This window comes from Ailuropoda melanoleuca, chromosome 10 (assembly GCF_002007445.2).
Source record: "Ailuropoda melanoleuca isolate Jingjing chromosome 10, ASM200744v2, whole genome shotgun sequence".
In the NCBI taxonomy this organism is placed as follows: Eukaryota; Metazoa; Chordata; class Mammalia; order Carnivora; family Ursidae; genus Ailuropoda; species Ailuropoda melanoleuca.
Window position 1 is genome coordinate 21,814,418 of NC_048227.1, and position 16,349 is coordinate 21,830,766.

The 16,349-nt window shown below is 48.0% G+C and overlaps 1 protein-coding gene and 1 non-coding gene across 4 annotated transcripts in view; both read right to left on the reverse strand.

Moving 5' to 3' along the window:
• Positions 1 to 7,120, reverse strand: part of POLR3E (RNA polymerase III subunit E) — a 30,947-nt gene extending 23,827 nt beyond the window's left edge. For 2 of the 3 annotated variants that reach the window (XM_034670269.1, XM_034670268.1), the window contains exons 1-2: positions 6,973 to 7,120; positions 1,246 to 1,319 (exon numbers count right to left, since the gene is read on the reverse strand). In XM_034670269.1, coding sequence (XP_034526160.1) covers positions 1,246 to 1,281 — 36 coding nt within the window. In that variant the 5' untranslated portion in view covers positions 1,282 to 1,319; positions 6,973 to 7,120. The remainder of the gene's footprint in view (positions 1 to 1,245; positions 1,320 to 6,972) is intronic. The other variant, XM_034670270.1, reaches the window with a different exon arrangement.
• Positions 7,121 to 7,301: 181 nt separating this feature from the next.
• On the reverse strand, positions 7,302 to 7,383 carry TRNAL-AAG. Its single transcript has one exon. It is a non-coding gene; the product is annotated as a tRNA-Leu (tRNA).
• Between the last annotated feature and the right edge of the window lie 8,966 nt (positions 7,384 to 16,349).

The following is a 16,349-nucleotide window of genomic DNA, read 5'->3' on the forward strand; positions in this document are numbered from 1 at the left end:
AATGCTCTTCTGGGGGCGCCTGGGTGGCACAGCGGTTAAGCGTCTGCCTTCGGCTCAGGGCGTGATCCCGGCGTTATGGGTTCGAGCCCCACATCAGGCTCCTCTGCTATGAGCCTGCTTCTTCCTCTCCCACTCCCCCTGCTTGTGTTCCCTCTCTCACTAGCTGTCTCTATCTCTGTCAAGTAAATAAATAAAATCTTTAAAAAAAAAAAAATGCTCTTCTGATGAGGCTGGGGCAGAGGAGAGCTTACGCACTTGCCTGCGCTTCCTCCCTGTGCCCTCCACCACCTACCTGGGACTGACTCGTCACTCCACCTTAAGGTGGTCTGCAAGCCCCTCTAAGAATGATCCGGCCCAACTCTTTCTTCTCAACACTAACCGCCCCTGCCCCACCGTGCAGCAGTTTACCTCCCTGCTTCCCGGCTCTTCATATGAACCATGTCCTCTCCCACCACCAGGCCTTAAGGAGGAGTGAATGGCATCAGTGCAGGCGAAGCCTGTGTGAAAGGCATTCTAGATGGAGGGAGCAGCATGTGCAAAGGCCCAGACTCTCTAGGATGTGTCTGGATCTGGGCCAACTCTGGAACCTACCTCCCTACCATCTGTACCTTGAATCTCCTTCTTTGTCAGATCCTAAGTTTCCCAAGGGGGGGGACACTGCCTTGCTCACTGCTCTCACAGCCCCCGGCACATAGATCCAGTGAACACTGCTGAATGACTTCTGGGTAGGCCCAGAAGAAGGGGGAGTTCTCAAACCCATTCATTCATTCAACAAATAGTTACTGAATATCTACCAGGTGACAGGCACTGAACTTGGCTTTGTGGACACAGCGGTGAAAGAACAAACCCCTCCCTCGTGAAGCTTACATTCTTGTGGAAGGAGATTATGTCTCGGGGATGGGAGCGTTATGAGCAAGCACAGGGCGCGGCCGAGGTAGGGGGCTTGGGGGAGCCAGGGGGGGTGAACAGGAGAGTGCCACACGAAGCAGGGGGGTCAGGGAATCCTCTCTGACAAGGAAATGCTCGATCAGAGACTGGGAGGAAGTGAAGGGTTCAGCTACACAGTTATCTGGAGGAAGAGGGTTCCAGGCAGAGGGAACAGCCTGCGTTAGGGGTCCCTGGGAGGCCAGCAGATGCCAGGCTGGCCCGAGGATGGATGGAAGGGCCTCAGGCCCGCTTCCTGCAGCCCTGGGCCCGGGCACTCCTCCCTGGCAGCCCCGGCAGAGGCTGGGAAGCAGCAGTTACCTCCTGCACGACTGGATCATCCTCTTCATTGGCCATACTAGGGGGGAGCCAGCCGCACAATCCTCGGACTCAATCTGCAAGGGACAACAAGAGGCCTGAAACGTCAGTCAGCTATTCTGGCAACGCCCCTGGGTGCCTCTGCTACAAGAGGCCTGCTCTGGGAGGGAAAGCCTGAGACAAACAGCAACTGACCTTCTTTCTACATCTTTCCTGGAGTCAACAGCAGACAGCCAAATCTATAACCCATTGGCCAGAACCAAACAAGAAGGAGAAACCACCAAACAGAGGCTGCAAGCAGGTGGACCCAAGGCAGCACACGTCGGCTGCACCCATGGGAAAGAATAAATGACCAGCTTTAAGGGTTCTGCGACCATGCTCAGAAAAGAGGTCACTGCCAGGCAGGGGGATGGAGGCTGGCTGGTTCACAGCCACGATGCAAACACTTGAGCACTAACCGGGGGCCACGGGTAAGCGTTAGGGAAGAGTCTGACATCCAGCAGGGAGAGCAGGCAGTCCCCAAGGCTTTCTAGGGGGCTCTATCTCTGGTATCTGACTTTCAAGCAGACCTTAAGCTCAACCCCGTATGAGAGGATTCTCCTCTTTGGTGTGTGTGACATAAAATGACCTTCATAGACTTTAATGTATTCAACACACCAACCCTGCAAGGTGGCCTGACTGTCCCCATTTTCTAAGAGGAGACTGGTACTCTGGGACGCCGTGCGTGCGCTAGCCAGAGCCACAGACCAAGCAAGACGATGCACCGGGCTTCAAAGGCAGGCCAGCCAGGCCATCTGACTTCAGGTAACAGCTACAGGTAGGGGAGCTCAGAAGGGCCTTCCTGCCAGGGAGGAGGAGAGGGCATCTGGGCTGGGCCCTGAAGGAGAGAAGGATTTGGATAAGCCATGACACCAGACAGCAGGAGGGAACCCAGGTGACTGACAACACCTCAAGCACCGGGAGGGGAGAAGGCTGCAGGTCTCCACGGCAAAGGAGAAGTCATTCGCTGGGCTGACTCTGCATATTCCCAAAGGGAGGGGATGGTCACGTGGGTACCTTCAGAATCCCAGCAGCCCCCCCCCACCCCGGCCTCTAGTTCTGGGCAAGACCATCATGATTTTTGTCTTATCTACTTAACATCCAGTTATTCAATATTTAAAGGACACAGTATTTTCACCATGGGTGGGATTCAAGGTCATCTAAGCCCTCTGCCTGAGCTGTACTACCTGAAATGCTTTCATGCGTTCCAGATCCATGTTCCAAACTCGGACTGCTCAGCCCCAATGCTGGCCTCATCCCTGATGCCTCTGTTCCCCTCACCCCACACCAGCAACTCCTGTCAATCCCACCCTGAAGTAGGTCTGGGGTCCGGCCACCCCCACTGCCACCTCCCCAGTCCAGCCAGCTCCACTGCCTGCCTGTACGACAGCAGCGCCCTAAATGGGCTCCCTGCCCCACCCGCGTCCCTACAATCTTCGCCCAACCCCACGGCCAGTGCCAGTGATCCTTCTGAAAACCACATCAGAGCTCCCAGGCCTCGCCTTCAAGGGCCTCCCGTCCCACTCAGGACAGAAGCTCAAGTCTTTATGACGCACCTGCTGCAGTCACCACCCCTTACCTCTCAGACCTCATCTCCCATAGGCCCCCTTCCTTCCTCTCCCCCACCTCGGGCCTTGATAACCTTTCTACCCCAAGAGCCTCATGGCTTCCTCCCTCACCTCTTCCAGGTTTTTGTTCACACGTCACCTTATCACTAAGACCTGCCCTGTCTACCCTACCCAAAATTGCAACACCCTCCTCCAATTCCCTTCCCTGCTCTGGTGGTCCCCAAAACACTCATCACCACATGACGGTTAAGAGCTCTGTTATTTTGTCCCCATTCCCACTGCCACTAAGCTGTAAGTCACACGGAGGCAGAGATTCTGGTCTGTTTTGTCCCTTGCTGTACCCCACTTAGCCTGCAGCAGGCACGCCATACACACCAGCTGTCTGAAGAAATGAACCACAGGAAGGCTACTTAATGGGGAGCTACCAAAGATTTCTGAGTGGAGGAAGACGTGGAGGGAGCAAGAAAGCAAACCAGAGGGAAGCCGGCTGCCCCCGCAGTTACGGCTTGAAGACTAGATGAAATTCAGAAGCCCTAAACCGATGGTCTGGTGCACACTCCTGCCCAGAGTGGGGGGATGGATGGCAGAGCCCCAGGCCTCAGCCCACCTGCACTGGCCGCCCGGGGTCGCAGGTGTACGGCGAGCACCTAGCTCCTGTGTGGCCAGCTCCGTTCCGTGGACAACTGAGAGCCCCGCACTTCCACTGAGTCAGGGAACCGGTCACATGTGCAAAGAGGTGTGGCCTGGGAGGTTCCCCAGACGCAAACATTCCTGAGAAACTGGCTTTCTCAGCAGGCGCTGCTGACCCCTCCCCCAGTCACCAAGCAGCCCGGGGAGGATGAGGTGCCTGGAGCCAAGCCCCCCACCCCGGGTGGTGCGCGTGACTAGGGTAACGCAGGGCTCTCGCGTCCCTCATCCTTCCCTGTCCAACTCGGTGGCTTTCCAAGTTTTCAGCCTAAGACCTACAGTAAGAAATCCACTCCAGGGGCGCCTGGGTGGCACAGCGGTTAAGCGTCTGCCTTCAGCTCAGGGCGTGATCCCGGCGTTATGGGATCGAGCCCCACATCAGGCTCCTCTGCTGTGAGCCTGCTTCTTCCTCTCCCACTCCCCCTGCTTGTGTTCCCTCTCTCGCTGGCTGTCTCTATCTCTGTCAAATAAATAAATAAAATCTTTAAAAAAAAAAAAAAGAAATCCACTCCATATAACAACCTAGAACATACACACAATTACGTAACCAAACCAAGGTTTCACACAAGCCTAACTGCCCCCATTAGATGCGATGCAGTGAGGCTTTCTACCCTCACTCATTAAAATTAAACGTGCTGGTTACAATCCTCCAAGGTGATTTCACATCCCACTAATAAAACTTTTTTAAAAAAGTAATCTCTGCCAAACGCAGGGCTCGAACTCACCACCCCGAGATCAAGAGCTGCATGCTCCACCGAGCCTGCCAGGTGCCCTCACTAATAAACCTTGATCCGTGATTGAAAAGTACCGCTCCAACAAGTCTCCCTGAGGTCCCTCTTTTCTACCTTCAGTCCTCCCAGAAACAGCCACAGCTGTCCTTGCGAAAGAGTAAATCACATCATTCTCCTGCTCAAAACCCTTCACCTGCCACACAGAATAAAATCCAAACTCCTCTCCGTGGCCTCAAGGCCTTATGTGATCTTGCCCCTGCCTTTCCCTCACCATCTACATGGCCAGGTAGCCACCTGCTGGGCCTCCAAGAGGCTAGGCCCCAGCCTGTCTCAGGACCTTTGCATGTCACCTACTTTCCCAGGTCTTTTCAAAGCTGGCGCCTTTTCATTAGATATCTACCCCCTACCCTCTCCAGGAGGAGAGAGGTTCCCTGGCCGCCCATCTGAAACCTCCCCCCAACCCCTAGCAACCCGCTCGCAGTCATGACCACCTCTCCCTGTTTTCTTTCCTTCATGGTTCTTACCACAATCTGGAACTACCTAGTCCATTTGTGTGTCATCTGCCTCCTGCACCAGAATGTAAGCTCCACGGGTGCCTCTCATTTACCTCAACCATAAAGTGGAGATGATCATACTTACTTCATCAAGTGGTTATAAGGATTATTATCTCTTTTTAAATTCCTTTAAAATGCTGTTCTCCCAATACCTAGAACAGTGCGTGGCATGAAGTGGACACTCAATACAGTACAAAGAACAATTAAATAAATGAACACGTGAAATGAGGCGGTTACAGACCCTTTACCCAGTGAGCCTAACTCAGCCTCATCCACACACTGGTGGACTCATGGTTTGGGCCTTAAGGACACTTCAGAACAGACAAGGGCTGTGGCCCAGGCAGAAGCACACCTCCCCAGCCATAAGCCAAGCTCCCCCAACTGCAGTGACCACCTGTGACCACCTTGGGTAGACAGTGGCCATAATGGCACTCTGTTAGCAGTGGCTCCGTGGCCTTGAGCGCAAGAAATTTCCCCCAGCAGGGAGGTGCCAACGAATGGAAAGGAGACAAGGACACCAGGTGGAGCTAAGGAGGGGTTCAGAGCAAAGGAAATACCTGAATGCCACACCTGGGTGCATCCCTGTGCACCTAGGAATCTAACCTGTCAGACCATCAGAAATGTAGAGGTGACTCCAAAGTCTCTTGGGCTACTGGAGGGAGAAGACAAAGTATAACGCAGTTGAGAGGGCCCCAAGCGCAAACAGTCTCAAGGCCCGGATTCCAACTGCCTGTGGGCATCTCTGGCCAGACATCTCCCCGCTCTGGGTCACCTCAGCTTCCACCTCAGCTAAAGAGTTAGTCTGGAGAAAAAGAATTAACCCTTAACTGGGCATCAGACCTTTCTCCAAGGATTTCACACACGTTATCTTCTCAACAGTCCTGCTAAGATTCATCATTCCCAATTAAGAAATTAGGAAATTAAGATTCAGAGAGTAGGTGATTTTGTCCAAGGTCACAGTGCTGGAGAACAGCAGAGCCAGAGCGGAACCCCAGGTCTGGCTGATGTCAACGATCCGTATTCTTAACCACTATGCTGCACACCTATTGAATAAAAGGCAGTATGGGATAGTGGGTAAGAGCCTGGACTTTCGGAGCAGAACGACACCGGTTCAAATCCCACCTCAACTACTTACCATCTGTAGCCCACCTGAGAATGCTTGCCCTTGAAAGGTCTATTTTCATCTCTAAAATGGGGATATCAAAAGTACCAACCTACCAGGGACTGCGGTGAGGATTAAATAAGGTAATCAATGTGACCTGCGGGGAGCTTTGTTATTACTTGGCAACATGTTTTCTACCAACGTCGGAGCACACAGCCGCCACAAATCAAACCCTGCGAGCTAGGGCTTCTCGCGTCTTACCCTATTTAGCCCTCACCACAACCCTGTGAGGCAGTTAATTTTATTATCCCCATTTCACAGATGAAGAAACGCTGGCAACTACTAAGACTTCCTCTGTCGCCCAACGATTCTAAAGCTAACATAACTGAACGATCTTGTTTATGTACGGGTTTACTTGACGTGCTTACTGACACCTCCTCCAACCCAATGGTCAGGGCCGTATCCGCGGCACGGTGCTGGCTCTCAGTGAACGCTGACTGTGGCCTGAATGGATGAATGAAGAATGCCGGGCCTGGCCGGGCGGAGGCTGATGTGGTTCAGGGCGAGGAGGGGGCCGGGGCAAGCTTGGGCACCCTCCCCCTGCCCAGCGGGGCGGGCCGTCGGCCCCGGGCCACACTGTCCAATGGGTTTCGCCTTCCTCGCGGGTGGTCAGGCCCCCTTCTCACGCCCACCACGCAGCCATCGCCACTAGCCGCCGCTCTGGCGGGACACCGGCTGTCTTCGGACAGGTGCTCCCGCAGGAGGCCTGCCTGGGCCGGGCGGAGCACGGTGGTTGGACCCTGAGTCACCGCCGGCAGCCTCGGCCGCGGCATCCCCGACTCCCGGGCCGGGCCGAGGTCGGAGCCCGCGGCCGGCCCGGGTCTACGGGGGCCGGCTACCCATCCTTCCCGCCCGAGTCCCGGGAGGCCCCCAGCCCCTGGGATCGGCGCGGCGCGGGCCTCCCGGCCTACTCGGCAGCCCAGCCCAGGCCCACCTCGCGAGTGCGGCCCGGCTCCAGCCCGGGCGTGCGCTGCCTTCTCGGCACTCACCTCTTCGCGGGGGCCGCGCGCGGGCGGCGGCAACGGCCCAGGTACCCGCGGGCTGCAGAGGCGGCGGCGGCCCGGCTCTTCTCTTAGGCAGCGGCCATGTTGCTGGTGGAGAAACTCCAGCGGACACGTGGGGGAGCGGGGCCGGGCCTCGCGCTTCCTTTTACCCACAATGCCCCGCCCCGACGCGCGCAGACCCGCCCCCTCCGTCGCTCCATTCATGCCGGCCTCCTGCCCCGTCTGGCAGCAGGGGGCGCTGATGACCCGGCAAAAGAGCAGAAAACAGAGCCCGGTGCCAAGGCAGTAGGGAGAAAAGAAAATAAGCAACCTCCTGGCAGCGGTGGGATTCGAACCCACGCCCCCGAAGAGACTGGAGCCTTAATCCAGCGCCTTAGACCGCTCGGCCACGCTACCCGGTTGATAAAGAGTTCTTCCGTGAAACTACTTAATACTTTACAGAGGAAATTTCACTGACATTTTACGGGATTTTGGTGGACTTATTTTGAACATGTCATGTATTTCAGAGAAAATATTTGCTCCAAAATTACACCCAGATTTGTCCCAAATAGGTTTTAGAGCGAAAAGCAGTTTAAGAATCCGTGTTCTGAGTCGGCTGCTTAACCCGGAGCCCTCTGGAGGGGCCACGTATCTCCGTTATCTCCGGAGAAATGATGGATTTCATCAGTAATTCGCCCAGGGGCTCCGAAGACCAAACCGGGGCAGCTGCTGTAAGCAGTTTTCTCTGAAAAGTTATGTGTGTTAATTTTTAGTTACTCCAATAATAAGTGAAGTATTACAAAATATTAAGACTTTTCAGATAAGGTACAAATGCTCTTTTACCTTTGACCCTAAGTCCCATCCACAGGTAACCATCATTATCAGCTTAGTATCTATCCTTCCGGATTTTTTGCTGTGAATTTATGTGGATATTTTTGGATATATTCATAGGGATATATAGATACCCATAGAGAATTGATGCTTTGTTTTTATTGTGTATGCGTTTTTACATAAATATTATCATACTATTACCCTTGATCTGCAACTGTTTTTTCGCCCAAATATACTTTTAAAATATCTAACCATGTTGATGGAAATAGATATTTAAAAATACAGAAAAAATGCAAGGAAAAAATGAATACCCATATTCCCACCATCTAATATTGTGGCATTTCACTTCCAATTCTTTTCCTATGTACATACTTTCCATTAAAGGTTATTCAGGAAACGATATGAATATGCTGTCCTTTTAAAAATCCATTTAAAAATATACTAGATCATTAAAAAATTTTTTTAAATAAAAATATACTGGACCATTACAAATTAAAAATAAAACCTCCTTCCCAAACATCCTCCCTTGGCTATGACTATTATTATGATTCGATGTGTATTCAATCCATTTTTCATACTTTCATATCTATATATTTATACCTATAGATACATATATTTGTGTGTGTGTATATACATATATTCTCATGAACAATATATAGATTGGTCTTCTGTATGTTTTCCATTTTCATAAATATTATTGTGCCAAGATCATTCTGAAACTTGTTCTACTCCAACATTATGAGGTCTATTAACAATGCATATAGATTTTATTCCAAGATGTGAATACAGACATTTAAGTTGTTCATATTATATTGTTATATTTAAGTTTCTGGTTAATATCCAGTTGGCACACACCCTAACATTTGGGCATTCCATATCTCTCCTTATCTTCAATTCCTCCTCAACTCAGTTTTTTTTCCCCATCCACCTTTAACGTAAATATTGATATGCAAAGATTTCATTGCATCAGGAGAGTTTGTTGCTTTTAAAGGAATTTTTTTAAAAATATAGAAGCAGCCATCTATTGAGGACACAGGCTAGCCATTGTGGGGCATTCAAAGCTAAATGAGGAACAGTTCTTAAGATCAATAGAAGCATTCATCTCGTTGCAGTGTTTTAGTACCAGGAGGGACTTTGTCAGCTGTGTGCTGGGTTTTCCAAAAGGAAATATCCCCATGGTGAGGGATAATTGCTGGAATATCTGCGTAATTTTGCTTTTCTAAGAATTGCCTGACCAGCCCAGTGAATGGATCCCTGGCAGTCACCTTTGTGCCCCCTGACCCTGCCATACCACGGCCAGGTGGCTCTGTGGTAGATAGAGGACTCAGGTCAGACCAATCACTTCTCTTTTGAGAATCTGAACTGAGACATGGTGATTTCCTGATTTGTTAATTTGACTGTTTTCAGTGTTAGAGTGTAAAGCATTAGTGTCTAAGACTGACTGGAACAAGGGAGAAAGGGAGATTTGGGGTGGCCATATTTTGTGAAATAGATCGGAGAAGCAGAGGAAGCCAGTGCATGGGGGAAAAAGAACGATACGATGAGAAGCACAGAGTCACAGAGAAATCCTGAGGGTTTTCTGGCTCCCAGCTCAAGACCCTTCCTAGGACCCGGTGGGATTCACATTCTTGGAGACATCCTTGTATCATTGCAATAAATGGCCCTGTTCTGCTCAAGCTGGTTCAACCTGGTAGCTGTCCTTTGTAAGAAATAACCCCCCCACCCCGCCGGTATGGTAGGGGCTCAAACGAAGTTAGAGATATTTCTGACAGAATATTCTGGAACAATTCAGGTCTGTCCCTACTAATACCTACTGAATGGGGTGCTTAACAGGAAGCCTACACAGATGCAGGCTGATTCTGAAAGGCGGGGCCCAGGGCCTCCCTTGGGGAGTTTCTTGCAGTCTTGCAGCCCCCTTACACAGCTGTCTGTGACAATCAGATGTGAAGCTAATAAGCAGGAGAAGCAGAATGTTGCATCAGAATTCCAGGACCCACAGGGTTCCAGCAGCTTTAACTAGGGGTGGATGGAGGGAAGGGCTGAAATCCTGGCCATCGCTTGGTATGCCTACTTCTCTGGCCCTGGTTAATGGGGCAGGTGGAGGGAGGAAGCACCACAGATCAAATACTGCCCATTTGTCCTCCACCCCCAATCTAGGGACTGTCAGGTAAAGGCTGGCTGTCCCTATATCATAAGCCCTCAGCTGCGGGCAGTGATGATGGGCGTGGGGACTCAGTCCTGGATCCCCACCATTCTTCACTCCCTTGCTCCTGGACAGAGACCAAACCTGGACAGAGACCAAACCTCTCTGCATGAAACTTTCTGGAAAGAAACGAACATTCCTCATAAAATTCTTAAGCTTCTTCTCATGAAATTTAATAGCATTGAGACTCGTAATTCGAAGCTAGTTTTCTACGAACCCTGCTGATGGTCATCTGTCAGTCAAGAGCATACTGAACTTTTACTGAACATTTTTTTTTTTTTAATCATTCTTGTCCTATAGACTGTGTCTACCAGGATAGAGGCCAAAGAGTGGTCACCTTGTGCCGGGTGGGGTGGGGTGGGATGGGGTGGGTGGGGTATATTGCCTGGGAAGACCCGAGGGAGCTTTCTGGAGTGCTGAAAATGTTCAAAAGTTCATCAAATTGTACACTAAAATTGTGCAATTTATACAGGTGGTACTGTAATAAAAAGTAAATCTTTTGAAAATTTTCCTGCTAATTATGAATCTTTGAATTAGCCTCCTAGAGGATCCATACTTGCAGCAAGGTTGTAATACAGTTTTACATAGGCTTACAACAAAACCATCTGAAAAGTTTCCTTTAACGCTCCCCTCTAAACTTCAGGGCCCTTTCCTCTTCCTCCCCAAAGGGAATACTCTGACTGGGTGAGAACCTGTTGTTTTGCTTTCCCAGAAGCCTTTCCCCCATTTTCTGGTTCCAATACTGATTTTTCCTTTGGGAGACACTCCCGCCTGTGGTCTAAGAGGAACCGTCAATCAAATCGCTAAGGGGGCGGGCACAAGGCCCAATTAGGCCAATCAGAGGCTTTAGCCTGGGACTCTGAATCTGGCCCTCCGTAGCCTTCAATTCGGCGGTAAACTGAACTTCCAGACCACCTGTTACCTTCTGCTTCCTCGAGCCACACGCTTGCCCTCGTACCTCTCTCTTTCTGAGGCCTGATTCTTTCCATTTTTTCCATTCTCTAAGTTGCTTCCTTCCTCCAAATGGCTTCTTTGCTAAAGTTAGCCAGCACTGAGTTACCAACAACCAAGGCAACCGCATCATCACGTAAGCTTCCCAAAAAAGAACTTTGCTCTTGTAGGAGACACACTTCAGTTGTGTGCAGAGCATACACCCTTAGCACGGTGCCCAGAGCACTTTTTTTTCTTTCCTGGAACAAATGCTTAATTGGAAGAAAAACTAGGGCACGGGCATGAACTAGGGCTCTCCCTGGTAAACTGGGACATGCATCACCTTACACCTCGACCACACAAAGATCCATCTAAGCTGACAGGCCCGAGTGAGATGTCCTGTGTTGAGTCACACATCCAGCTGCAGGCTCCGCTGCTGGGGGGGCGGGGGAGCTTCCTCAATTCGTCTGTTTGTTTTGCAAACAAGCTCCTGGTGTCCCAAGAAGGTGCTGGTGGGTCACGGGAATAACACAGCAGCCTCAGTCGTCATTGTTTATGTTGGTACATTGATGATACCTGATCTTAGAACCTTCCAACTTCCCTTCTTGATTAATGAAAACATTCTTGGCAAATGGTTTTGCCAGAGGACCACATTTAAGCCTCCTTTTTCTCATCTGTGAAATGGTCACGATAATACGGTGATAGTTTGTTGCAGTTAGAACTGTATGCGCCCAGCCCAATGTCTGACATACTGTATATCATTGCTAAGACTTGTGTTTCACATTTTAATATCTCTACAATTGACCTGCATCCTGTGACCAATGGCAGGTGGTCATTTTCAGGTTTTATTTTTTTTAACTTACTGATTCATAAAATAGTGGTACATCTTAAGATCGGTGCTGTCTTACATTCGATAAGACACAGTAGACGCTCAATACATTAACTACTATTGTGAAGTTTTAACTTAGCAAATTTAATTTGGTATTTTTAACTTGGTGGCTATTTTAAATTTTTTTTAAAAAGATTATTTATTTACTTATTTGAGAGAGAGAAAGAGCACAGAGGGAGAGGGAGAAGCAGCATTCTTACACGGGGCTCGATCCATCCCAGGACCCTGGGATCATGACCTGAGCCAAAGGCAGATGCTTAACTGACTGAGCCACCCAGAAGCCCCTAAATTCTTACTCTGATCATTTTATCAAAGCCATACATGTGTATATCAATTCTATAAGGCTTGTTACCAAAATCAGCAGTACGCCTGCCCCTTCTGCCCTAGGCAACCAATTTCAGCTTTCGGCTGATTCTTCTGATATTTATCACCAAATGTCTAAACAACATGCTTACATTGCTTTTGTTTTGGGGAGGTTTTTGTTTTAGACATTCCTGACTGGCTTCCTACTAAGGAAGGTAAAAATTGAACTGTAACCATCCCTACTTCTACCATTGAAAACACTCCTGACCCCAGTCCTCCAAATACCCGTATTGTGATTTCATTTGGGTGGTAATTATTACTAAGGGGCACTCACTAAGTGTGAGGTTAGCCATACACTCAACTATTATTTTGCCTTTTCTGGAAAATGTTTATAGTTAACAATCGCCCAAGAAATAAAATGTATCTAGCATCTAGGAATTCATACCTAACTTAACTTCGGATGGTCCACCCTTGCCACACAGGCATAAAGGGTATTCTGTTGCTTCAGTTTCTTGAAGACACTTCTCCCATAGCCCCTTACCAGGCCATCAACTTTTTCTTTAAAGTAAACTCTACTCTCAACATGGGGCTCAAATTCAAGACTCCAAGATCAACAGTTGCATGCTCTACCGACTGAGCCAGCCAGGTGCCCCCACAGGACTATAAACTCTTAAGTTTAGGGCAAGGCCACCATGTTGGGCTCATCCCTCACCCTTGGGGGTCTGATTTCACCTCCGTCTGGTGCTGGAGCCCATGCATTTTCTTGTTACTCCCACACACACTAGCCCTCCTTTGATAGAGCAAATCTTCCAGTGTCTTCTGGAGAAAGAGTACATGGAAGATTAATTCTTTTGAGGATTTATAGGTCTGAAAATGTCTTTATTCTATCCTTGTACTTGGTTAATAGTTTGGGCATATGAGTGTGTGTTAAGAGCATTTCCCCCAGAATTCAGAAGGCATCATCTCCCAACTTCCAATGTTACTGTTGAGATGATGTCTGATGTCATTGTGATTCGCGATCCTTTGAAACTGGTTCTTTCCCTCTCGAAGCTTCCAGGATCCTTTGTCCTCGGTGTTCTGAAATTTCATGAAGATGAATCTTGGCATAGGTCTCATTTTATTCACTGTGTTAGGTAGTCATGAGCCCTGTTATTCTGGAAAACATACATTCTTCAGTTCTGAGAAATATTCCTGAATTTTTTTTTTTAAAGATTCTCTCCCCTCTCCTTTCTCAAACTCCTATGTTAGGCTCCCAGACTTTAAAGAAAAAAAAATATTTTGTTTTAATTAAGACTATTACACTTGTTTTTTTCTAATAGATACTACTTAATATTAGGAGCTCCATTTCTCTAGAATTTAGTTTATAATTGGGAAAACTAAAAAAAATGTGCATTACATAAAAAAAGAAGCATGTAGGAAGAAAAACGAGTGAGTGTTTCAAATGGCTCATAAAAGAAAAATACCAGACCCAGTCCTAACAAGACTTAGGAGTTCCTTTTGGTGACCTGAAATACTCTTAAGTATGTTAAGGTAGAAGGAAAGAAACCAAACCTTTCTGGAACTCTCACTGTATTGCAGTGAAAGTATTTGCTTACTGCTAAATGATTTGTATACTGGTAGGACTGAGTTCACTTCTTTAAATTTTAATCAACACATGGCAAATATAATCTAGTAAAAATGACAACTATGCCTACATGCAAGTTCAATTTCTATTAAAAGACTGCATGAAAATCTTATCTAGGAAAAGAAAATCTTAAAACTCTGGTCCCAAGTTTTAAATGGCCAAGGGAAAGATCGTTAAAACAAAACAAACCCCAAAAAACATACAGGGGTACCTGGCTGGCTCAGTTGGAAGAGCATATGACTATTGGTTTTGGGGTTGTGAGTTCAAGCCCTGTGTTGGGTGCAGAGATTAAAGATAAAACAATAAAGATAAAAAAAAAAAAACCTGCACATATATAACCTTGGGCTGTTTTTAGCTAATTTCTCCACAAAGCAAAAGTAATAACAATTTTAAGTGTTTCATTATAGAATACCGTACAGCTCGGTTTGCCTGTTCCTCTGATGCAGAATTTTCTGATCCACATTTTTCATCTTTCTGGGTTTTTTTGTTGACGACGTGGGAAACACACACAGAAGGAAGTGCAGATAAAATTAAATGCCCTTAAAACCTGCAGACCATTGACAAACACTTGAGGCAGGCAGAGTGTTAACAGTTCCTCCAGGGAGCTCCCAACTGTCTTAATGTTAGTGACTTGCTAGAAAGAAAAACCACCTTGGATTGACAAAGCAAGTATCCTGTGCGTCTTCTTTAGCATATGAAAATCCTTTTGGAACTTCCGTTATCTGTACTTCCCCCAGCCCCAAAGTATATCATTGGTTGTTCCTCACACTCCTAGGGCAGCAGCAGCTCTGTCCCCAGACTTAATCACCTTTTTTTGCACTGAAGACATCTCAAGCATCCTTTCTTGGCCTTCGGCTCTGGACCCCAACAGCACTACTCCAAAAAACGACATCATTTATGTTCCACTTCCTGGGAGAGCTCTTCCATTATTTTCCAACCCTTTAAGTTACTCATTTCTGTAAGAATACACTCAATTTACAAGAGCTCTTTTGTTGTGTGAATTTTTAGAATTGCATCTGTTCTTTTCATGGATGCGAAAAAAAATTTTTAAGATTTTTATTTTTAAGTAATCTCTACACTCCACACGGGGCTTGTAACCACAACCTGGAGAGGAAGAGTCACTCACTCCACCCACTGAACCAGCCAGGCACCCCTGCAATATCTTTTTTTTTTTTTAAGATTGTGTTTATTTTAGACAGACAGCATGAGCAGGAGGGGCAGAGAGAGAGAGAGTGAATCTCAGAGTCCACGCTGAGCGCCAAGCCCAATGTGGCTCGACCCCAGAACTCTGAAATCATGACGAGCTGAAACCGGAGTTAGACGCCTAACCCACTGCGCCACCCAGGCACCCCACCCGTGCAATATCTTAGCTAAGTAAATTAACCATAGCTTTTTGTTTCTTAAGGTATCCTCCTCCTGGCATTTCGTTTGCTCCAAGATGGTCTCTTCTGTTGATTGGTTCTGGCGTCTTTTGTGTGAAATGCTTTCGAGTCCTTACACAGGGATCTTTGGCTGGCTATTCAAGTTTTTAAAAATGGGCCTCTAAAAGGTGTGGGAATTCCTGTGGATGTGGGGTTTGGTGGCTTGAGGTCTTTCCGGTGAGGTGCTCCCTCCAGTCAGTTTCCTTAGGAGGAAGGACCTTTTAAGTAGTTCATCTCAGATTCCCTAGGGCTTTCTCTAGTTGTCTGCCTTCTGCCAGGAGGGTCAAAGTCGGGTTGCCAATGCCTGGCAGCAAAGGAGGAAAAGACAGCTGGTGAAGCCTTTACAGCCAATATGGAAACTTCCCCTTAACCCTCTTTTCTGTAGAGCAGTCAGACTTTACTGTGCCTGGCCTCGCTACACAGGGCAGGTGAGCAGGTCTAAGCGGTCTGATCCTTTAAGTCTTTCAACTGACCCTGTGTTTTTAGCCCCATTTCATTTCCCCCTCTCCTTCCAGAAGTTCCTGGTGCCAATGCCTCAGCCTCTGGGGGCGGCGGGGTTCTCAGTGCTAATTATAATCCCCTGCTTTCCAGCCTCATGGGCTTATGTCACTAGGAAAATCTCTTCCCTGTCATTTTAGTGGGGCCTCAGGAAGCCAACGGACCTAAATATGTGACTTCAGTGTACTATGCGTAAGTTCAAATTTCTTTAAGTTGAAAAAGCATTAGTTTGAAACCAAACGATCATACCGGTGACCAAGATTTTCTTAAGTTCTGGATCACAAAACATCTTTAACGTGCATTATCTTCTTTGAGGCGGATGACAACTTCAAAGTATAAAGATTATTCTTTCTGTTTTATGGATGAGAAGAATCAGGGGAGAAAAAAAGAGGTTCACATACTTTAAAGCAAAAGGACAGCACAGGGCCAAATGTAGACAAAAATTTTTTTTTAAATTACAATTTATTGGAAATATTAAAAATCAGGAGACCTTGCATTAACAAATCCAATTTCAGCAGCTCTTCAGAGATTGGAAAACAGGGCGACATGGCGCCCACACACTTCTCATGGTGACAATCACTTGGAGCTCTATCGCAGCTGCTCCTTTCAGATGGAGCCTGGGTTCCCAGACAGCTGCTTCACCTGGGGAGCCACTCTGTCCCTTGTTACTAGGAGGCATTTGAA